The 24820-nt window shown below is 44.4% G+C and overlaps 1 protein-coding gene across 2 annotated transcripts in view; it reads right to left on the minus strand.

Annotated features, from left to right (window-relative positions):
* LOC137351535 (hippocampus abundant transcript 1 protein-like) overlaps positions 1 to 24820 on the minus strand; it is a 70629-nt gene that overhangs the window by 26873 nt on the left and 18936 nt on the right. For both annotated transcript variants that reach the window (XR_010969512.1, XM_068016028.1), the window contains exons 2-6: positions 13891 to 13986; positions 11710 to 11772; positions 8884 to 9011; positions 7612 to 7726; positions 6882 to 7100 (exon numbers count right to left, since the gene is read on the minus strand). Coding sequence is in view for 1 of the 2 variants with exons in the window: in XM_068016028.1 (XP_067872129.1) it covers positions 6882 to 7100; positions 7612 to 7726; positions 8884 to 9011; positions 11710 to 11772; positions 13891 to 13986 (621 nt within the window). In the remaining variant the exon portion in view is untranslated. The remainder of the gene's footprint in view (positions 1 to 6881; positions 7101 to 7611; positions 7727 to 8883; positions 9012 to 11709; positions 11773 to 13890; positions 13987 to 24820) is intronic.

Genomic DNA, 24820 nt, shown 5'->3' on the forward strand with positions numbered 1-24820 from the left:
GGGCAGAGATTTCCAGACATTCACTATCCTCAGAGAAGAAATTCCTTCACATCTGTTTTAAATGAGTGTTCCCTTATTCTGTAACTATGTCCCCTAGTTCGAGATTCCCCCACATATTCTCAACATCTACCCTGCCAAGCCCCCTCAGAATCTTGTACGTTTTGATAAGATCAGCCCTCATTCTTCTAAACTCTAATGAATAAAGGCCTAACCTGTTTAGCCGTTCTTGATAAGTGAACCCCTTCATCCCAGGAATCAGTCTAGGGAGTCTCTTTTGAACTGCCTCCAATGCCATTATATCCTTTTTTAAATACGGGAACCAAAACTGTACACAGTAGTCCAGGTGTGGCCTCACCAACACCCTGTACAGTTGTAACAAGACTTCCCTATTTTTAAACTCCAACCCTCTAGCAATAAAGGCCGAAATTCCATTTGCCTTCTTAATTACTTGCTGTATCTGCATGCTAACTTTGTGTTTCATGCACAACACCCAGATCCCTCTGTGCTGCACTTTTTTGGAGTCTCTCTCCATTTAAATAATAGTCTGCCTTTTGATTCTTCCTACCAAAGTGCATGACCTCACACTTTCCCACATTAAACTCCATCTGCCAAGTTTTTGCCCACTCACTCAACCTATCTATATCTCCTTGAAGATTCCTCATGTCCTCATCACAAGATGCCCTCCCACCTATTTTTGTATCGTCAGCAAATTTGAATATATTACACTCTGCCCCTTCTTCCAAGTCATTAAAAAGATAGTAAATAATTGAGGCCCTAGGACTGATCCTTGCGGCACTCCACTAGTTATGTCTTTCCAACCTGAAAAAGACCCATTAATCCCGACTCTGTCTTCTGAGAGTTAGTCAATCCTCAATCCATGCTAATACATAACCCCCCAATACAGTGAGCTCCCATCTTGTGCAATAGTCTTTTATGTGGCACCTTATCGAATGCCTTCTGGAAATCCAATTACATCTACTGGTTCCCCTTTATCAACTCTGCTTCTTATATCCTCAAAGAATTCTAGCAAATTTGTCAAACATGATTTCCCGTTCACAAAACCATGTTGACTGTTTAATTGCGTTAAGCATTTCTAAATGTCCTATTTCTTCCCAATAATGGACTCTAGCATTTTCCCAACGACCGATGTTAGGCTGACTGGCCTATAGTTTCCTGCTTTTTGTCTCCCTCCCTTCTCGAACAGGGGTGTCACATTAGTGGTTTTCCAATCCACTGGGACCCTCCCGGAATCCAGTGAGTTCTGGAATATTTCGACCAATGCCTCCACTATCTCTGCAGCCACTTCCTTTAAAACCCTTGGATGTCGGCCATCAGTCCTGGCGACTTGTCTGCCTTTCGTCCCATTAGTTTGTCAAATACTTTGTCCCTCGTGATAGAGACTGTTACAAGATCTTTCCTCCCATTAGCTCCCTGCTTATCTGATATCTGTGGGATGTTTATAGTGTCCTCCACCGTGAAGACCGATGCAATATTGGTTTAAATTAGCTGTCATTTCCCTGTTCCTTGTTATCAATTCTCCAGATGCATCCTCCAAGGGTCCCACGCTCACTTTAGCTACTCTCTTTTCACATACCCGTAGAAGCTCTTGCTGTTTGTTTTTAATATTTCTTGCCAATTTACTTTCATATCAATTTTCTCCCTCTATTAAGTTTTTTTAGTCATCCGCTACCGGTTCCAAAAAGATTCCCAATCCTCTGGCCTACCACTAGTTTTCGCTGCTTTGTATGCCTTCGTTTTTGATTGGATACTGTCCTTGACCACCTTTGTTAACCACGGCACAGTGGTTAGCACCGCAGCCTCACAGCTCCAGCGACCCGGGTTCAATTCTGGGGACTGCCTGTGTGGAGTTTGCAAATTCTCCCTGTGTCTGCGTGGGTTTTCTCTGGGTGCTCCGGTTTCCTCCCACATGCCAAAAACTTGCAGGTTGATAGTTTAATTGGCCTTTATAAATTGCCCCTAGTATAGGTAGGTGGTAGGGAAATATAGAGACAGGTGGGGATGTGGTAATGTGGAATTAGTGTAGGATTAGTATAAAATGGGTGGTTGATGGTCGGCACAGACTCGGTGGGCCGAAGGGCCTGTTTCAGTGCTGTATCTCTAAACTAAACTAAAGGGGTGGTTCATCCGTCTCAGAGTCTTTCTTATTGATCAGGATAAATTTTTGCTGAGTGTTATGAAATATCTGCTTAAATGCCTGCCACTGTACATCCACTGACCTTCTCTTAGTCTATTTTCCCAGCCAACTCTTTCTTCATACCTCCGTAATTGCCCTAGTTTAAGTTGAGGACACTGGTTTGAGACCAGTGTTGCTCGCCCTCAAACTGAATTTGAAATTCTACCATGTTGTGATCGCTACCCCCTAGAGGATCCTTAACTATGATATCTCTAATTAATCCTACCTCATTACACATTACTAGATCTAAAATAGCCTGTTTCCAGGTTGGTTCTGCAAAGTATTGCTCTAAGTAACAAGCCCTGATGCACTCTACAAATTCGTCTTCCACGTTACCTCTGCCAATCTGATTTATCCAGTCAACATGCAGATTAAAATCATCCATGACAATTGTAGCACCCTTCTTACACGCCTCCATCATTCCCAATTAATACTTTGTCCTACAGTGAAGCAACTATTCGGGGGCCTATAGATGACTCCCGCCCATGACTTCTTCCCCTTACTATTCATTATTTCCACCCAAACTGATGCCACATCACGATCTATTGCACCTATATCACTACTCACCACCGCACTGATACCTTCCTTTATTAACAAAGCTACCCCATCTCCTTTTCCTTTTTGCCTATTTTTCCGGAACGTCGAATACCCTTGAATATTGAGTTCCCAGTCTTGGTCACCCTGCAACCACGTCTCTGTAATAGCTATCCATTTATTTCTATTTGAGTCGTCAACTCATCTATCTTGTTACAAATGCTGCTTGCATAACTACTCAGACACACGACCTAGTGTCATCTTCAAGATGTTCAAGGCTGCCAAACAAGCTCTCCCAATGGCAAATGTACTGGGCAGATTGGGGTTGAGTTCAGCAGACCATTCAGAGCCCTGGGTTAAACCCCTGGTCTGCCCGATTAGTTAGATGTGCTACAATGGCCAGGGGATCCCTGGACTCGAGAGGGATTTCCTGCCGCAAAATACTATTAGAGTCACAGAGTCAGAGTTTTACAGCACAGAAATAGGCCCTTCGGCCCAACACAGTGCCGACCAACAAGCACCTGTCCTAACTAACCCCATTTCCCCACACTTGGCCCGTAGCCTTGTATGTTATGGCGTTTCAAGTGTTCATCTAAATACTTCTTGAATGTCATGAGTGTTCCTGCCTCTACCACCTCTTCAGGCAGTGTGTTCCAGATTCCAACCACCCTCTGGGTGAAAACATTTCTCAACTCCCCTCTAAACCTTCTGCCCCTTATCTTAAATCTATGCCCCCTAGTTATTGACCTCCCCGCTAAGGGGAAAGGTTTCTTCCTATCTATCCCATCAATGCCCCTCATAATTTTGTGTACCTCAACCAGGTCCCCCCTCAGACTTCTGCGCTCCAAGGAAAACAACCCCAGCCTATCCAGTCTGTCTTCATAGCTGAAATGCTCCAGCCCAGGCAACATCCTGGTGAATCCCCTGTGCACCCTCTCCATTGCAATCACACCCTTCCTATAGTGTGGTGACCAGAACTGGACACAGTACTCCAGCTGTGGCCTAACCAGCATTTTATGCAGCTCCATCATAACCTCCCTGCTCTTATATTCTATGCCTTGGCTAATAAAGGCAAGTATCCCGTATGCCTTCCTAACTACCTTATCTACCTGTGCTGCTGCCTTCAGTGATCTATGGACAAGCACCCCAAGGTCCCTCTGACTCTCTGTACTCCTTAGGATACTACCATCCATTGTATATTCCACTGCTTTGTTAGACCTCCCAAAGTGCATCACTTCACACTTCTCAGGTTTAAACTCCATTTGCCACTGCTCCGCCCGTCTCTATCGTCCTGTAATCTAAGGCTTTCCTCCTCACTATTTACCACACCACCAATTTTCGTGTCGCCTGCAAACTTACTGATCATACCTCCTATATTCACGTTGAAATCATTAATGTAATACAAACAGTAAGGGTCCCGGCACCAATCCCTGCGGTACCCCACTGGTCACAGGCCTCCATTCACAAAAACGACCCTCGACCATCACTCTCTGCCTCCTGCCACTAAGCCAATTTTGAATCCAATTTGCCAAATTACCCTGGATCCCATGGGCTTTTACCTTCTTAACCAATCTGCCATGCGGGACCTTATCAAAAGCCTTACTGAAGTCCATGTAGACTACATCAACTGCTTTACCCTCATCGACACATCTAGTTACCGCCTCGGAAAATTCAATCAAATTTGTTAAGACACGATCTCCCCCTGACAAAGCCAGGCTGACTATCCCTGATTAATCCCTGCCTCTCCAAGTGGAAATTAATCCTGTGTCTCAATTTTTTCCAATAATTTCCCCACCACTGATGTTAGACTCACCGGCCTGTAATCACCTGATTTATCCCTGCTACCCTTCTTGAATAATGGTACCACATTTGCTGTCCTCCAATCCTCTGGTACCTCTCCTGTGGCCAGAGAGGATCTGAAAATGTGTGTCAGAGCTCCTGCAATCACCTCCCTTGCCTCAGATACATCTCATCTGGGCGTGGGGATTTATCCTTTAAGCCACTAATACTGCCAATACTTCCTCCTTTACAATGCTAATTTGTTCAAGTATATCACAATCCCCCTCCCTGATCACTACACCTACACCGTCTCTCTCCATAGTGAACACCGATGAAACGTAATCGTTCAAAACCTCCCCTATGTCCTCCGGCTACACGCACAGACTGATATCTGTTCCTATTCACTATTGATCCTATTCGCTCAGCCATGCTGGAAAGTGAAGGTAAACTTCAAGGTAGGACAGCATCAAGACTCCATGGCCAAATAGCATGCTGATGCTCACTGTTGATGTTTAGATATGAAGAGCAGCCACTTGACCGACATCCAGGCAGGCTGTCTCACATGAAAGCGCAACCCAGCATAAGATGCTATCTTCCAAGAGAGGAAAGGGGCGGGGTGGGAGGGGGTTGTCAAGAGATGATGGGACCTTTTTGTTAACAGCTTAAAGTAGCAAACTATACATAAGAACAAGAAGCAAAGGTAGGCCATTCAGCCACTCTCGCCTGCTCTGCCATTCAATAAGATCATGGTTGATCTGTTTGTATCTCAAATTCCACACATTCATCTACCCAATAACCCTCGCCTAACAAGAATCTCTCTACCCCCGCCTTGAAACTGTTCAATGACCCCACCTCCACCACTTTGAGGCAGAGTTCCAAAGTCACAATACTCAGAAAAAAATTTCTCATCTGTCTTAAAAGGACAACCCTTAATTTTAAATCAAATTTCCCCTCACTCTTCTAAACTCCAGTGAAAACAAGTCCAGTCTGTCCAACCTTTCCTCATACGATAACCCGCTCATTCCAGGTATCAATCTAGTAAACATCCTCTGAACCGCCTCCAACGCATTCACATCCTTCCTTAAATGAGGCCAAAACTGCACAAAGTATTCAAGATGTAGTCTCACCAATGCCCTGTTTAACTGAAGCATAACATCCTTACTTTTATTTTCAATTCCTCTCATAATAAAGTTTAGTATTCCATTCGTCTTCTTTATTTACTTGCTATACCTATATATTAACTTTTTGCGACTCATGCACTGGAACACCTCGATCCCTCTGCACCTCGGAATTCTGCAGTCATTCTCTGTTTAAGTAATACCCTGCTTTTTTATTCTTCCTGCCAAAGTGAACAACTTCACATTTTCCCACATTATACTCCATCTGCCAGATTTTTGCCCACTCAACCTATCTATATTGGTCTGCAAGCTCCTTATGTCCTCTTCACAGCATACGTTCCTACTTATCTTTGTGTCATCTGCAAATTTAGCTACCATGCCATTGCTCCCCTCATCTAAGTCATTGATATAAATTGCAAAAACTTGAGGCACCAGCACAGACCCGTGTGGGACTCCACTCTCACATTCTGCCCATCAGAAAAGGACCCATTTATGCATACTGTTTTCTGCCAGACAGCCTATCTTCTATTCATGCTAACATGTCACCCACTACACCATGAGCTCCTACTTTGCGCAATAACCTTTTATGTGGCACCTCGTTAAATGCCTTCTGGAAATCCAAGTAACGGGCTCTCCTTCATCCACGGCACATGTCATTCCTTCAAAGAACTCCAATAAATTGGTTAAACATTATTTCCCTTCAACAAAGCCACGCTGACTATTCCCGATTACCTTGAGTTTTTCTAACTGCCTAGCTATAGCCTCCTTAATGATAGATTCGAACATTTTCCCCATGACAGATGTCAAGCTCACCCCCTTCTTGAATAGAGGGGTTATATATTTGCTATTTTCCAGTCTGATGGAATCTTTCAAAATCTATCCTAAGGTACTTCACCAAAGGCGGCTGATTGGACACTGGCCTGGAATTCAGCGATTGAAGATGTAGTTGGGGTAGATTTTGAGGCTTTTTGAAGGTGGACGAAGACATGGAAGATGGAGGAGCTTAGGCAGAAAATTCCAGGCTAATGTAGCACCAGAGGAGGTTGCAGTGAAGCTATGGAAGGATTTGTGAATGATGACAGGGATCCCGAAAGCAATGTAATGGGGGCAGGGAGCCAATACATCAACATAACTTAGTTTGGGATAGGATGCCAATAATGAAAGCCTGGAATTATAATCAGGAGGTCTATTGAAAGCAGGGTAAGGATCAGCACCAATACATTTGGATGGGCTTGTGAATGAATTCAGTTACTTACTGCAAAAGGGTCTGCTTGTTCCCATGAAATCGGCGCACCCCAGGAAGCAGGCCTCATCTTCTCTGGTAAAGATTCTGGCACAGCCACGAGAATGAAACAAATGTCCAGCAAGGCAATGGCAGTGGCCAAAACTACCACTAAATTGTCCCCATATGCCCTGGACAAGTATGCTCCAATGGCCGGGCTGGTCACAAGACTAGCTGCAAACGTTGCCGATACCTGTGATTGAGAGAAAACAAAATTCTGACTACTTTCCAACCCTGGAGACTTTCTTCAGTGTTTTTATTTGGGTGAATTTTGAGCTCATTCAGACTTTCCATTTCAGGCACCAGTTTCAAACACGCCCAGGGCAGGTACAGCACAGGTAAATACACAGAGCAAAGCTCCTGCTACAGTGCTCCATCAACATACAGGATGAAGAGCTTACAGGGTAATGGACAAAATGGGACTAAGCAGGACTACTCTTTCAAAGTGCCAGCACAGCCATGACAGGCCAAATGGGCTCCTTCTATGCTGTAAGTTTCTATCATTCTATGAACCCAAAACCTTCTGAATCAGAACTGCAGCATGCTGAAAAATTGCCCATGTACAATGGTTCATTGCTTTGGAAGAGGTGCAGTTGAACCTCCATTAATAATTATCCAAGAACCCTTGGTGTTTTAAACTCTGAACAAACCCTTACAGTGGAGTAAGAGATGTCCTTCTCTTTAGCTGCGGTTTTGTGACTTACAAGTCCATAAGCTGTGCTCCTCTCGTGCTCCTGAGTTATATCTGCTACGTAGGCAAAGATCACTGAAAACGTGACTGCAAATACTCCAGACATGGAAATCACTGCAAAGTACCACCTGCGGAGGAAAGCACATATAGAAACAACCAATCTTCAGATTGTTGGAACTTTAAACACTAACCAAGAGTTTTTTAAAAAAGCTGGCTAAAGAAAATGAACTGCATTTAGATCAGCATGATAGGCTGCAAATATATAGTTACAAGGAGTGCTGCATATGGAATAACTTAAGCTCAGAGTGTTACAATAATTTGAGGCAGGGATATGGCTCCTAATCCCTGCCTATTGAGCTTTCCTGAGAATCTATGGACTTTGGGTGGGGGGACAGAATTGGGTTTAAGAGGTATGCTCCCCCCACTAGCCAGACATCCTTCCGATACTCTTGCCCATGCTCATACACCAAGAATGAGCACTTGGGGGAAGTATTTGAAGAATGACAGCAGTGTACCGTACCAATCACGGTATGGCCTTTTGGAATGCACACTGGAAAAACTGGGTTTGGGAAGCATGGGGGAAAGAGGATGGGAAACATTGAAAAAGCAGAGGGGGAAAAACTATTACATGGAAGTTTCTGAAGTATTTTGTCCCCGTATTTAGGATCCATCCCAGGTCCAGCATGACCTTCACTCCCTTCTTTCTCCAGAAAAACACTTAATTGACTCAAGACCCTTTATACTGTGAGCTTCAATGCCTCCTTGGAACAATTTTCATTTGAGTTCTCCTCTGACTCTTAATCGTCTCATTTTTCACAAGCTTCCATTGTTGTTTGAATCTTCCTTTCACAATTTTGAAAACTTCAATTAGGTCAACTCAAAAGCTTCCTCTTTCCCACACAAAGCAAGTCCAACGCTGTTGGCCTTCTTTCGTAATTGATACCCACAATGATCTTGGCATAAGTGGCTAGCCAGCAAACTGCAGCTTAGCTGGTGGAAGGAGAGATCAGGAACTCACTACATAAAAGTCTGGAGCATAAGTTTGAATCTCATTATTCTCTGATACAGATGCAGGGAGCTTAACTGTCAACGGTAACAATTTGAAATGAAGGATAAATTTTCAAAACATGCTTTTTAATTTTATTTAATTCTTGAAATCAGATGTGAAGCGAGCACCAAACATCCGGTCACATTATGGCTCAGAAATCCACAAAAATGTCTCAAGATTTTTTTTTTTGTTTTTGCTCTGATAAGGGAGCTAATATAGCAACTTGCAGCCACTCACCAGGGGCTTATTCTCATGAGAGGAATTGGGGCACAGGTGAAGAACACAGTCAGAAGAAGAAAGGATTTCCTGCCCCAAACATCCGACAATGCTCCAATCAGAGGAGCGCTAAGAAACGATAATATTCCCTGCAAATCAAAACAAGTCATTAGAAGTGACTAAAACATATGTGCACTGTGATTTTAATCAGAGAAGCTGATTCTGGACAGCCAAAGAAAATTTAAATTAAAATACTGGAAATCTGAAATGAAAACAGAAAATGTTTTAAGTACATGGGAGGCCAGTTAGCAACACAATAAAGCAATGACAGGAAACCCTTCACTGGAACCCATCTGAAGCTGGGACTCATCCTCCACTCTCAGTCCCCCCTGCTGTACATTTTCCAACAGTTATTGCTACAAAGATTTATTGACCTGACCACATGAGGGAACTCTGAACGGTTGGAATTACATAAATACTGAGTGCAGGAGGCAACAATTGTACCTCAATTCATTCAGTTTGCTCGCATCCTCAAGCTCCACAGCCAATTTCCTGAATGAAACTATTTTTCAATGTAAGAAAACAATGTTTTTTTGTTGAAAGGGTCACCCATGGGAATTCTTTCATCAAGCTATAACCACTCCTGCCCTGAATCAAGATTGAGTAGCTGCACTGTGATTTCTCCACTTGCTCAGAGAACAAACGCCTTGTAATTATAATTCTCTCTGGATGTGGGTGTCACTGGCAAGGCCAACATTTATTGCCCATTGCTAGATGAGATGTTTGGGATGATGGTGATGGCCACCTTCTTTAACCGCTGCAGTCCGTGTGGTGAAGGTGCATCCACCAACAGTGCATTGACTGAAGCAGCTCATTACAAGTGACACTAAAGGAGCATTTACTTTATAAAAAGTCAGCCAATGATAAATGTCTGCTTCACCAGCCATTTGTTGCAGTTGTAAATATAAAAGTGCTGGCACAGCCAGTTCCTGCAGCAGCAGAAACCTCTGTCCCTTGTCTTGTGAACTGTTGCCAGATTCATTGACACCAGCGCCTGACATAGAACGGGCACTGGGTGGGAATGTAAACTGGATGGAGTGGCATTGGGGGGTGGGAGAATGGGTGAGGGAATGCTTTCTAATGTGCTGCACTCCCAAAACTGGAGCAGCAGTGCTGGAGACCATCTAAACTAAATGCCATTCACTCCCAAATGCAGTGACACTAATAGCCAGATGACACGTCATAACCAAAGGAGTGGAAAGGAGCATCCAGAGATGGTTGACTGCTACATGTGAAATTCAACCAGTAATCAAGAGATGTACATTCAGCACATTACAAGTGGTCAGTCCATTTACTGGAGTTCATTAATAGGCATTTTCTCTAAGTCAAAACAAACTGCTGAAATGGCACAGTGCAAGGCACACCTCTGAAAGAAACAAGAGTTGAATATTAAACTTCCTTTCACTTCCACACTCAAATCTACCGTGTACTTTCACCATTTTCTTTCATCTCCGATTTCCTGCATTTTCTTTTTTACTGAAGAGTTTTGAAATTTCATACATGCAAGTCAACAAAAAACTTCTGCTGGTTCTTCAAATAAGGCAACAAGAGTGGGCTATTCAAGTCAAACATATTTTGTTTCAAGTACAAGCTACATCATAGAGTCACAACAGCATAGAAAGCGTCTGTTCTGAGTCCACGTCGGCTGGCAGTAGAGCAATCCAGTCGCTCATTCCCTTGCTCTAACCTGCAAGTTTACTTTCTTCACGTGCCCATCCAATTTCCTTTTGAAATCACTGAGCGTCTCTGCTTCCACCACCCTCAGAGGCAGCAGGTCCCAGGGTTGTTACCACTCGCCAGGTTAAAAAGAAAGCTCTTGCTCACAACCGTAAACCTGTGATCCTTAGTTCCTGTACCATCAGCTAATGGCAACAGCTTTTCTTTGTCAACCTCATTTAAACCTGTCTTAATCTTGTACATCTCTACCAAATTTCCCCTCAACCTCCTTTACTCCGAGAACAATCCCAGCTTCTCCACCCCATCCTTGTAGCTAAAAGCCCTCACCCCTAGAACCATTCTGGTAAATTTCCTCTGCACCCTCACATCCTTCCTAAAGGGTGGTGACCAGAACTGGACGCAATACTTTAGTTGTGGCCTAACCAGAACTTTATAAAGATTCAGCAAAACTTCCTCTGCTTTTGTACTCAATACCTCTATTTATGAAGCCCAAGATCTCATATGCTTTGTTAACTGTTCTCTCAATAGGTCCTGCCACCTTCAAAGATCTATGCATGTGAACCCCAGATCCCTCTGTCTCTATACACTCTAGAACTGTGCTGTTAAGCCTATATTGCCTCTCCTTATCTTTTCTACGAAAATGCACCATCTCACACTTCTGTATTACATTCAATATGCTACTTGTTTGCCCATTCTGGTAGCTTATTTATGTCCTGTTGCAAGCAGTTGCTATCAACCTCACTGTCTGCCACATCTCCAAATTTGGAATCATTGCCAAATTTTGAGATCTTACTCTGTATTCCAATAGCCACGTCATAGGCAGTGGTCCTAGCACTGACCCTTGGGGGATATCACTGTCTACCATCTTCCAGTCTGAAAAAAACAAGCATAGCCATTTTTTAAAAATCCAAGTTGACAGTAACCCACAAGCCTTAATTTTATTGAACAGTCTTTTTTGAGGTACTTTGTCAAACACTTTCTTAATCAATATAGACAACATTCACTAAATTCCTCTCATCAACCTTCTCCAATACTTCATCAAAAAATTCAACTAAACTAATCAAACATGGTCTGCCTTTTACAAATCCGTGCTGGATTGTATTTTCTTACCTTCACCCCATGAATAAGTCCATTCATTAGAAAGGTGTGCTGAGGGAACGTCTGATGCAAAACCTAAGGAAAAATTAAATGTTACCTCATGAAATAATGCAGGGTTGCAGAGGCAGCAAGTGATAATTCAATGCTAAGCCACTTTTATACTGTGCTGGTGTTACAATCTGCCAACACAGGTCTCTTGCAGCCAGCAGCAAAAATCAAAGTATCCTTGTTAGATTGACTAACGCCATTAGTTTATTTTGGTGGCACACACAGTAGAAGACCCATGTGTCAGGAACAGACGGCATAAGATCATGAGAAATAGGCCATTCAGTCCTGTTCTGCCATTCAATGAGATCATGGATCATCTGACTGTGGCCTTAACTCCACTTTCCTGTCTGCACCCACTCAACTCTTGAATTCCTTCAATTAAAAATCTGTCTAACTCAGCTTTGAATATATTCAATGATCCAGCCTCTACAGCTTTCTGGGGGGTTTGGGGGGGAATTCCAGAGAATAATGACCCTCAGAAGAAACTCCTCCTCATCTGTCTTAAATGAGAGATCCTTTATTTTACTAGTTCTAGATTTACCCCCCACACTCCGAGGGGAAACATTCTCTTAGCATCCACTCTGTTAAGCCCCCCTCCAGAATCTTATATGTTTCAATAAGATCACCTCTCATTCTTCTAAACTTCAATGAGTATAGGCCCAACCTTTCGTCATAGAACAATCCCTTCACCCCAGGAATCAGCCTTGTGAACCTGCTCTGAACTGCTTCCAATGCAAGCATATCCCTCCTTATGTGAGACCGCCAAAACTGGACTCTAGGTGCGATCTCAGCAATGCCTTGTACAGTAGTAGCAAGACTTCCCTGCTTTCACACTTCATCCCCCTTGCAATAAAGGCCAACATTCCATTTAACATTGCCTTCCTAATTACTTGCTGTACCTGTATGCTAACCTTTTGAATTCATGTACAAGGACACCTAGATCCCTCTGTACCACAGCATTCTGTAGTGTCTCTCTATTTAAATAATATTTTGCTTTTCTATTCCTCCTGCCAAAGTGGACAACCTCATATTTTCCCACATTATACTCCATCTGCCAAATTTTTGCACACTAACTTAACCTATCTATACCCCTTTGCAGACTCTGTTCTCATAACTTGCTTCCCTACCCATCTTTGTATCGCCTGCAAATTTGGTTACAATACACTCGGTCCTTTCATCCAAGTCATTAACATAGATCATAGATAGTTGAGGCCCCAGCACTGATCCTTTTGGCACTCTAGTTACAGTTTTCCAACCCGAAAATGACAAATTATCCCAACTGCTTCCTGTTAGTCAATCCTCTATCCACGTGTAATATACTTAGCTTGCATAACAGAAGATATGAGCTGATGTATTCCTATTACCAAGACTTAAGGCTACGGATGTGAAAAAAGAGATTCTGGGGTGAGGGCATGGCGGCGGCGGTGGGCGAGAGGAGCAAGGCAATACTTTAATAGTCTTTCAAAAACAGTACCTCTAGCAATTAAACCCCCTCAAATTCACTGCAAAATTTCGCCTCTCCCCATCTTCCTTGAAGAATTGTTTGACAGTAGTTTGCCGAAGAATCTATGGGGGCGCATCACAACAGATCGCGTCCTTATCCTGAGCAACGCTCAAAGTACTTTCCAGCAGGGGTCACTGAAGAGTGACCAGGAGTGGAAGGATTTGAACTACAGGCTCCACTGCTCTGCCACCTGACATAAGGGAATGGTATACTGGACATTGTGAGGGATTCCAAAAACATGACATTCCAACATGTGCAGCTGCACTGGATCAATTTGGTTACACACAGCAACTTGTGCTCAAGACAAAACATATAAATAAAGCTGGGGCACAGTTCTACAGGCACTGATAGTCCATCAGTACTCTCACAACTAGCCATTCATCCTGAGAGAGTCCGGTGAGTGAATGCTAGATGGTTACTTGTGCACTTTTCCGCAGCAGTTGAGTTACGGCACAGTCATCATTGGCATGATTTTTCCAGGAATGCAAAAAGCCCTTCATCTCAGCTGAGAAACCAGCAATGGAACACGGGACTTGCCTCATGTATGCAGCTTGGTTCACAACATGTGGTGGACTTATGCACTAAACCACTGGGTGGCAGTTACCACCTAACCGAAACATAATGGTGTACATTGGACTCACAGTTAACATAGGAGTTGTCAGCAATCCCCAAGCGAAGAATTCCAAAAAGATGACGATCACCGCATGATAAACACTCGGTTCACCTATCCCTTGTGGCTGAAAACAGAAGAACACACATAAATCCAAAGGAATGCTACAATTATCACGAATAACCTCTAATTGGAGCATCAGCTTTGTTCACAGAGTTGCTCCAAGTCAAAAGCATCACAATGGCACATTAATTAACACCCAAACCAGGACTGAAGGAGTGCTACACTGATGGAAGCCCCATCTGCCAGTCTGATGACTTGGGGAATGTAAATTATCCTATGAAATTATTTAAAAGAAAAAAAAAAACAGGAAATGCTCTTCTGTCAGCCTTTGAGTAACTCCCAGGAGCAAGTGAGCTGTTGAAAGAAGAGGGGAGACAGCAGAGGCTCTGACCACAATTTTTCAATCTTTCTTAAATATGCAAATTGCACCATAAATTGGACCATTGCTGATGTAACACACTTATTCAAGATTGAGAAGGATGAAGTGGATAATAGATTGGTAAGTCAGATACCAGTTGTAGGTAAACTTTTAGAATCCATAATTCAAGGTAAAATTAGAGAACGCATGGGTTAATCAAAGTTTGCCAGCCTGGATCAGTTAAGAGCAAGTTACACTTGACAAATGAGAGAATTTTTTTTTGAAAAAAGTGACTGAGAAAAGGAATGTAGTACCTCTAGGTTTTTAGAAGGCATTAGATAAGGTGGCTCAAGAGGCTGAGAGAAAAATGTAGACACATGTTCTAAGAGGTAATGTAGCAGCGTTGATAAAAAATTGGTTGATGGACAAGAAGCAAAAGGTCACAAGTGCTGGGCCCATTTTTGTTTTCAGTTTTATAGAGATGAGTTGGACCTGGGTATAGGAAACAGTCTCAGAGGTTACTGATTATACCGAAGCAAACAATTTGGCGAATGGTGAAGGGAACTGCAAACGACTTCAGAGGGGGTTAGAATTGGGCAGACAAGTTGCAGGTGTAATTTTAATGTGGGAGGTGAAACATGGCAGGTATGCACGCTCAACAGAAAGACACTGAAGTATGTGGATGAACAGAGACACCCAGTGATTCCCTCAAGGTGAGCGCGCAGGTAAATGAAGCCACTAAAAAGGCAATAGCATTTTAGGTTTTATAAAGAGGGACAATGAGTACAAGAGTGAATAATCAATTGGTACAAAACATTCATTAGGCCACAGTTAGATCACTGGGTGAAGTTTTGGGCTGTCCACTGTAGGAAGAATATAGAGTGTAAATTCACTGGGATGAAGCCAGGGATGGGAAACTAGAATTATGAGGAGAGTCTAGAGTTACTTGGAGTATTTGCACTGAAGTAGAGAAACCCAAGAGATTTGACGATGTTATTTTAAAAAAAAATCTTTCCTAGAACGAATATGGGAAGGCCATTTCCTCAGGTTAGGGTGTCAGTAAGCGCCCGCGGGAGATGGCTCGGAGAGCATCTGCAGCGCACTGTCGGCAATGCTGCATGCCTTTATTTAAACCACTGCAAAAAAAAACCCTTAACAAATGTAATCACCTCTAAGTCTGCCAAATGATGCTTCACCTCCCGAAGGACGTGGATGAGCTTTCCGGACGTCGATGGTGGGCACTGAGGAAATGGCTTATTACCTGCACCAGATTCCACCCCCCCTCCCCCCACCTTTACCCCCCTTCCACCCCCCCCCACCCCCGTCCCCTTCCCTGCTCCACCCTCTCAGCTCACCCCCTCACAACCCCGTCCCAGCCCGCCCCCCCCCTCGCACCATCTTCACCCCGCACCCCCTTCCCCTGCACCCCCCCCACCCCCTCCCCCTCCCTCTACCCCTCCCCCTTGCATCCCCTCCTCCCACCGGCACCATCCTACACCTGTGTAGGGGCCCCAACAACCCCACTGCCTTGTGGGCGTCTCGGGAGAGACCAAGGCTAAGGGAGTAAACCCTAACAGAAAATCCGGAGCGGAACCCCGTAGGCGGTCATGTGTCACCTTTGGCATGTTTCCGGCAGTTCCTGCAGCCATACTGGTGCCAAACGTCGTGTCCTGCACTCCTTTGGACCCCACCAGAAAGGCCGAGAGGGGGGTTCTGACGACTGGGCAACTCTCAACCTCCATAAATTTGCCCAGGCATGCGCCATGGAGAGGTCACTCCATAGTTGCCTCACAGCGACTGAAACAACACGGAAGGCAGCAGTTACGGGTTATAAGTCCAGATAAATTGGCGTAGAAACTGGGCGCCACGGGTTGCCTTTGTCGGTGGGAGAGGTCATTGCACCTCACTGGACAGCTACCGCCCGCCTCAAACCGGGCAGCCCCCGGTCAATAAGGTTCTGTCCCGCCACAGTCTGCCTGCTTCAATGGGTGCTTGGAGCTCAGGGTCATTGCCCGAAAGGTGGACTGATACACCGCACCAAACAACATGAAAAAAGGAAAGAAGGTACCAGCCCTTCGCTTTGCAAGCTGGAACGTCAGAACTATGTGTCCTGGCCTGTCGGAAGACCTTACACAAATCAACGATTCTCGGAAGACCGCCATCATTAACAACGAGCTCAGTAGACTCAATGTGGACATTGCAGCACTTCAGGAGACTCGCCTCCCCGCGAGTGGCTCTCTAGCAGAGCAAGACTACACCTTCTTCTGGCAGGGCAGGGATCCTGAAGAACCAAGACAGCATGGAGTGGGCTTCGCCATCAGAAACTCCTTGCTCAGCATGATAGAGCCTCCCTCAAATGGCTCGGAACGCATACTGTCCATCCGACTGCTCACCACCTCTGGTCCAGTACACCTACTCAGCATCTATGCTCCAACACTCTGTTCCGCACCTGAAGCTAAAGACCAGTTCTATGAACAACTCCATAACATCATTAGCAGCATCCCCAACACCGAACACCTATTCCTGCTGGGGGACTTTAATGCCAGGGTTGGGGCCGACCATGACTCATGGCCCTCCTGCCTTGGGCGCTATGGCGTTGGAAGGATGAATGAGAACGGGCAGAGACTGCTTGAGTTGTGTACCTATCATAACCTCTGCATCACCAACTCGTTCTTTCACACTAAACCCTGTCACCAGGTTTCATGGAGGCACCCAAGATCACGTCGTTGGCACCAGCTAGACCTCATTGTCACAAGGCGAGCCGCCTTAAACAGTGTTCAAATCACACGCAGCTTCCACAGTGCGGACTGCGACACCGACCACTCCCTGGTGTGCAGCAAGGTTAGACTCAGACCAAAGAAGTTGCATCATTCCAAGCAGAAGGGCCACCCGCGCATCAACACGAGCAGAATTTCTCACCCACAGCTGTTACAAAAATTTCTAAATTCACTTGTAACAGCCCTTCAAAACACTCCCACAGGGGATGCTGAGACCAAGTGGGCCCACATCAGAGACGCCATCTATGAGTCAGCTTTGACCACCTACGGCAAAAGTGCGAAGAGAAATGCAGACTGGTTTCAATCTCATAATGAAGAGCTGGAACCTGTCATAGCCGCTAAGCGCATTGCACTTTTGAACTACAAGAAAGCCCCCAGCGATTTAACATCCGCAGCACTTAAAGCAGCCAGAAGTACTGCACAAAGAACAGCTAGGCGTTGCGCAAACGACTACTGGCAACACCTATGCAGTCATATTCAGCTGGCCTCAGACACCGGAAACATCAGAGGAATGTATGATGGCATGAAGAGAGCTCTTGGGCCAACCATCAAGAAGATCACCCCCCTCAAATCTAAATCGGGGGACATAATCACTGACCAACGCAAACAGATGGACCGCTGGGTTGAGCACTACCTAGAACTGTACTCCAGGGAGAATGCTGTCACTGAGACTGCCCTCAATGCAGCCCAGCCTCTACCAGTCATGGATGAGCTGGACATCCAGCCAACCAAATCGGAACTCAGTGATGCCATTGATTCCCTAGCCAGCGGAAAAGCCCCTGGGAAGGACAGCATTACCCCTGAAATAATCAAGAGTGCCAAGCCTGCTATACTCTCAGCACTACATGAACTGCTATGCCTGTGCTGGGACGAGGGAGCAGTACCCCAGGACATGCGCGATGCCAACATCATCACCCTCTATAAAAACAAAGGTGACCGCGGTGACTGCAACAACTACCGTGGAATCTCCCTGCTCAGCATAGTGGGGAAAGTCTTTGCTCGAGTCGCTCTGAACAGGCTCCAGAAGCTGGCCGAGCGCGTCTACCCTGAGGCACAGTGTGGCTTTCGTGCAGAGAGATCGACTATTGACATGCTGTTCTCCCTTCGTCAGATACAGGAGAAATGCCGTGAACAACAGATGCCCCTCTACATTGCTTTCATTGATCTCACCAAAGCCTTTGACCTCGTCAGCAGACGTGGTCTCTTCAGACTACTAGAAAAGATCGGATGTCCACCAAAGCTACTAAGTATCATCACCTCATTCCATGACAATATGAAAGGCACAATTCAACATGGTGGCTCCTCATCAGAGCCCTTTCCTATCCTGAGTGGTGTGAAACAGGGCTGTGTTCTCGCACCCACACTTTTTGGGATTTTCTTCTCCCTGCTGCTTTCACATGCGTTCAAATCCTCTGAAGAAGGAATTTTCCTCCACACAAGATCAGGGGGCAGGTTGTTCAACCTTGCCCGTCTAAGAGCGAAGTCCAAAGTACGGAAAGTCCTCATCAGAGAACTCCTCTTTGCTGACGATGCTGCTTTAACATCTCACACTGAAGAATGCCTGCAGAGTCTCATCGACAGGTTTGCGTCTGCCTGCAATGAATTTGGCCTAACCATCAGCCTCAAGAAAACGAACATCATGGGGCAGGATGTCAGAAATGCTCCATCCATCAATATTGGCGACCACGCTCTGGAAGTGGTTCAAGAGTTCACCTACCTAGGCTCAACTATCACCAGTAACCTGTCTCTAGATGCAGAAATCAACAAGCGCATGGGTAAGGCTCCCACTGCTATGTTCAGACTGGCCAAGAGAGTGTGGGAAAATGGCGCACTGACACGGAACACAAAAGTCCGAGTGTATCAGGCCTGTGTCCTCAGTACCTTGCTCTACGGCAGCGAGGCCTGGACAACGTATGCCAGCCAAGAGCGACGTCTCAATTCATTCCATCTTCGCTGCCTTCGGAGAATACTTGGCATCAGGTGGCAGGACTATATCTCCAACACAGAAGTCCTTGAAGCGGCCAACATCCCCAGCTTATACACACTACTGAGTCAGCGGCGCTTGAGATGGCTTGGCCATGTGAGCCGCATGGAAGATGGCAGGATCCCCAAAGACACATTGTACAGCGAGCTCGCCACTGGTATCAGAGCTACCGGCCGTCCATGTCTCCGTTATAAAGACGTCTGCAAACGCGACATGAAATCGTGTGACATTGATCACAAGTCGTGGGAGTCAGTTGCCAGCATTCGCCAGAGCTGGCGGGCAGCCATAAAGACAGGGCTAAATTGTGGCGAGTCGAAGAGACTTAGTAGTTGGCAGGAAAAAAGACAGAGGCGCAAGGGGAGAGCCAACTGTGCAACAGCCCCAACAAACAAATTTCTCTGCAGCACCTGTGGAAGAGCCTGTCACTCCAGAATTGGCCTTTATAGCCACTCCAGGCGCTGCTTCACAAACCACTGACCACCTCCAGGCGCGTATCCATTGTCTCTCGAGATAAGGAGGCCCAAAAAGAAAAAAAAAAAGAAATGAGTCGTCGCCAACTTAAAACTGTTAGAGAGGGGGGGTTAGGGCAATTTTGTTACAAAGGGCTATTAGAGCACAAAATGCTTTGCATTAGTATCTGTTGAGGAAAAGACCTTTTAAAGAAAAACTGGCGGCACAGTGGTTAGCACCGCAGCCTCACAGCTCCAGTGACCCGGTTTCGATTCTGGGTACTGCCTGTGCGGAGTTTGCAAGTTCTCCCTGTGACCACGTGGCTTTTCGCTGGGTACTCCGGTTTCCTCCCACAGCCAAAGACTTGCAGGTTGAGGTAAATTGGCCATTACAAATTGCCCCTAGTATTGGTAGGGGAATTGAGGGAAGGTGGCGATGTGGTAGGAATATGGGATTCATGTAGGATTAGTATAAATAGGTGGTTTTATGGTCGGCACAGACTCGGTGGGCCAAAGGGCCTGTTTCAGTGCTGTATCTCTAAATAAATAAATATTTGAAGCAGAACAAGATACAAGACTACAAGGAGCAAGTGGGACATCTGGATTAGTTTTGAATTGTTCTAGAAAAAGCTAACAGATACAATGGGCTGAATAGTCCCCTTCTGTCCTGCGAGCCTGTATGGTTCTTAACTTTTCTCACAATAAGCTATTTTTTCCAAACTGTGATTGCAAAGCCTCTTTCACCCCGTTTCTTTTGGTGACTGTATTTCGTCTTGTCCCCACTTTGCAATTCCAATTCTCTCTGACACTACCCACGTAACAACATCTCATGCAAAAATGGCTCATATTTAAGTCACGCTTCTCATAACTGTTATTTTTAGATGCTATTTGCATGCACTTCACACTAGTGAACAGAATTGTTTCGAAAAACATTACATTGCTATGGTGCACTACTCAATAAAAATAGACTTCTTATATGAAGAATTTTCTTGCCTCATCTGAAGATACTCTTGCCAAGTTATGGTGTCCAAAGCACTGACTGCCCTCTGGTAGCATATTCAGTCTGATCTGGAGGGGGGCTGAATTTTTTCAAATTAATTTGCCACTCAGAGCCAAAAAGGATTAAATTAGGAGGACAGGGTTGGTTTGTATATCCTTGAGTATTTAAGGGATGATGTAATTGTGGTGTTTAAGGCACTTAAAGCAGCTGATAGGGTAGAGAGAATGGGGGCAGTCCAGATCAAGGGGCCATAACTTCAAAATTCGAGCTAGGTTGTTCAGGGGTGATGTCAGAAAGTAATTCTTCATACAAAGGATAGCTGAAATCTGAAAGGCTCCCTCAAAAAGTTGAAGCTAGGAAAACAATTGAAAATTTCAAAGCCGAGATTGATAGATTTTTGTTAGGTAAGAGTATTAAGGGATACTGAAACAAGCTGGGCGCATGGTGCTAAGAAACAGATCTGCCATGATCTAAAAGAATGGCAGAATAGCCTCGAGGGGCCTCCTCCTGTTCCAATCTTTCGAACAGTTACTACATTATTGAAAAAGTGGCAAATAACTATCTTTTGTTGCACGAGTTAAATTTAGTCACCTTTCGTGAATGGCAAGCTTTGCATGCAGCCTCTCTAAATCGAGCTTACATTTTTCCTGCAATGAAATAACACTGCTGCAGTCAATCTCTGACACTAATGATGCATTAGCACAAGTTTACAAGTGATTTCAGCTCACCACCAATGTTAAATTTTTTAATGCAATTTGGTTGTTACGACCTGCATTCACTCAAATGCAATTGAATGAGGCTCCCTCATCCAGGAGGATGCCAAGCCTGTCCTCAACTCCACATTCTAGAGCTGCAGTGTCAGAGCAAAGCTAAACCCCCTAATGCATCAATGTTACTTAGTGTTGAATGCACCCTATCCTTGTACTAGCTGTTTGACCAAGCAGCGATCTAAGCAAATTCAGACTACCTATTTTCAATTGTGAATATGTCTGGCAACGAACTACTGCAACATTGTAAATTGATGAGAAAGTATATTAAAAAAAAGGCTGTTTGGCCGTTGCAATAAAGTCAACACTTTTCTGTTAAACAGGATGTAGACGACCAAATCAAATATGCACACAATACTGGCTCATGCGCATAGCAGCTGACTTGATCACAAGACAGTTCCCTGCCTTTTATCCTGACTCAATCAGCAGAGCCCTACATAAATCACTGGGGCGGGGTGGAGATCAAAATTGACAGTCTTCAATTGAAGCTTTTTTGTATCTAAAAACTATTTGCTGGAATTTTGAACCATACTTTTTTTTTTGGTACACATAATAGAACCACATTCTGTAAGCACCACACCAACCCCCACTCCGACCAATAATTTAATCTCAGATTAAATTAGGTTTGGGGAGTTGACTCTACTGCGTTCGGTAGTTCTGCAAGTTTTCAGCTCTCACAATGATGCTGAAAGACTAATAGTTATTTCAGTTAGAAAGCTACTCCAACATCAGGAACCAGCTTACTTGCCAAACATAAAAAAGAATCAGAACGTTTACAGCACAGAAAGAGGCCACTTAACCCAACATGTGGCCAGCTCAATCTTAAGTATTGGAAACTGTGCTGAAACAGAATAGCACAACACTACCCAGTAAACCCAGCTCCAACAATCAGACCACAAACAACTTATTGCGAAATAGGACCAAAAACCTCTCCCTTTAAACAATTAAATGGGCACCAAATAGCATCCATTGCACAAAATGAAAATGTTCAAATTGTGACTTATTTCTGTAGCTCCAAGTTCCATCTCAAAAAATCCTACACACCCATCACTCCATTATATAGGAACTTTGACAACCCAAGGATGTCAATGAAGTACTTTTGAAGTTACTCACCTTTGTAACGTAATGGTCTGCCAATTTGCACACAAGATCCCGCAAAAACAGCGAGATATTGACCAGATAATGTGTTTTAATGATGATGATTGAGGGACAAATATTGGCAGGACACCGGGAAGAACTTTCCTGCTAGTCTTTTAAAGTGGCCACGGGATCTTTTGTATTCACCCGATAGTGGCAAAAAGGTGGCAAATGGAATTCAATCCAGAGAAGTGTAAGATAATGCATTTGGGGAGGACAAGCAAGGCAAGGGAATACACAATAAATGGTAGGATACAGAGAAGTCTAGAGGAGCAAAGGTACCTTGGAGTGCATGCCCACAGATCCATGAAGGTAGCAGGACAGGTAGATAATGTGGCTAAGACAGCAAACATGATACTTTCCTTTATTACCCAAGGCACAGAATATTCAAGAGTAACAAGGCTATGCTAGAAGGGGATGAGTTAGCTGGCAAGGTCAGCATGTTATCCATCCCTAATTGCCCTCAAGGTGGTGTTTGTGGGCTGCATTCTTGAACTGCCACAGCCACGTAGTGTAGGTACACCCACTGTGTAGTTAGGGAGTGAGTTCCAGGATTTTGACCCAGCAAGAGTGAAGCATCAACGATATAGTTCAAAGTCAGGATTGGAGGGGAGCTTGAAGATGGTGTTCCCACGCATCTGCTGCCCTTGTCCTTCTAGGTGGTAGAGGTCACGGGTTTGGAAGGTGCTGTTGATGAAGCATTGGTAAGTTGCGGCAGTGCATCTTGTTGATGGTACACACTGCTGCAACTGTGCGCTGGTGGTGGAGAGATTGAATGTTTAAGGTGGTGGATGGGGTGCCAAACGGGTTGCTTTGTCTTTGGTAGGCAATAAATCAGTAAAGGTGAATTGCACCGAAGGACATGACTCCATACCACAATTATGCACACAGTTGTTTAGAAGTCAGAATCCTCCACCAATCAGTTCACAGGTCATACAAAGCCAGCTCATTTCTGTTTAAACTGGTTTATTTGAAGAGCAACTGTCCAATCAGCAAAAATCAAATGGTCACAGAGAATTCAGCTAAATATTTTCAGGATCAGTTTATTTACTTTGGGTTCTTTTTATTTAGTCAATTCCAATGAAGGAACCAGCATAGACAAACAATTCAATAAAATTCCTGAGTGAAAACAGAACTCTAATAAAACTAACAGCAACCATCGCTCTTCAGTTTAATAGCAAAACTAAAGAGTCACAATAAGATTCGATGCATTGAGGGTATAATCACTGCCTCGGAAAAGCACAACTGACATTTCCCCCACTTTTTTTATAGTCATTTTTATAGTCGTTCAGTGAGATTTCCAATTTGTTCAGCTTGATACTGTGCCACTGGAGGAAAATTCACTTATAGCGTTCTAATCTGAATCTCAATGCAACTTAATTAGATATGCAGACATAGGAAGATACACTGGAACAGGATTGCCGATTCCACCAGTCCGTCCGATCAGGGCTTATTTGTACCTCAACTCCATTTACTCACCTTCGTTCTGTAACCCTTAATACCCTTGCCCAACATCCAATTTATCAGATTATATCAAACAATGAGGCACAGTATATTGGAGCAGAAAGTAGAGACTGACAGATTTCTAAATACCAATGACATAAGGGGATATGAGGATAGTGTGGGGAAAAAGGTACTGAAGTGGATGATTAGCCATGATCGTATTGAATGGCGGAGCAGGCTCGATGGGCTGAATGGTCTATCCCTGCTCCTATGTTCTTGTGGAGGAGGCAGCTCAGAAATTACAGAATAAATTAGGCAAAATATAAGTAAGCAGAACAATGGCAGATTAAATCTAATACTGACAAGCGCGAAGCACTGCATAACGGAAGGAAAAATGGGCACCATATGTACTTTATAAATAGTGTTGACAGACTAAGACGTTTTAAATAGGGTCTTAAAGGAGAGAGACGGGGGGATTTAGGGAGGGAATTCCAGAGCTTAAGGCCTAGGCAGCTGAAGACTCAGCCAGCAATAGTGGAAGGATGAAAATCAAGGATCTGTAGTGAGATCCCAGATGATGCATGGATTGGGTATAAAATTAAAATCCAACCCCAACCCGACCAACCCGAACCCAGCTCGGGCCCTTAAATTTTTTCATGCCCGACCTGACCCAAAAATATCAAATATGTTATTAGTACAGAAAAAAAAATGGCGAAAAGAATTGGGTGACTACTATAGAGAAGTGATAATGGGCGTCTTCAATTGTTCGAATACAGACTGATATAGTAGTGCAAAGAGCAGAGAGGATGTAGAGTTTCTGAAATGCGTTCAGGAGAATTTTCGAGATCAGCAGGTTTCCAGCTCAACAAAGGAGGCATTGGTGGATCTGGTTCTGGGCAATGAGTGGATCAGGTGTCAGTAGGGGAACACTTAGGAAACAGTGATCATAGTATCATAAGGTTTAGATTAGCTATGGAAAAGGA

The sequence above is a fragment of the Heterodontus francisci genome, chromosome 36, assembly GCF_036365525.1.
Source record: "Heterodontus francisci isolate sHetFra1 chromosome 36, sHetFra1.hap1, whole genome shotgun sequence".
In the NCBI taxonomy this organism is placed as follows: domain Eukaryota; kingdom Metazoa; phylum Chordata; class Chondrichthyes; order Heterodontiformes; family Heterodontidae; genus Heterodontus; species Heterodontus francisci.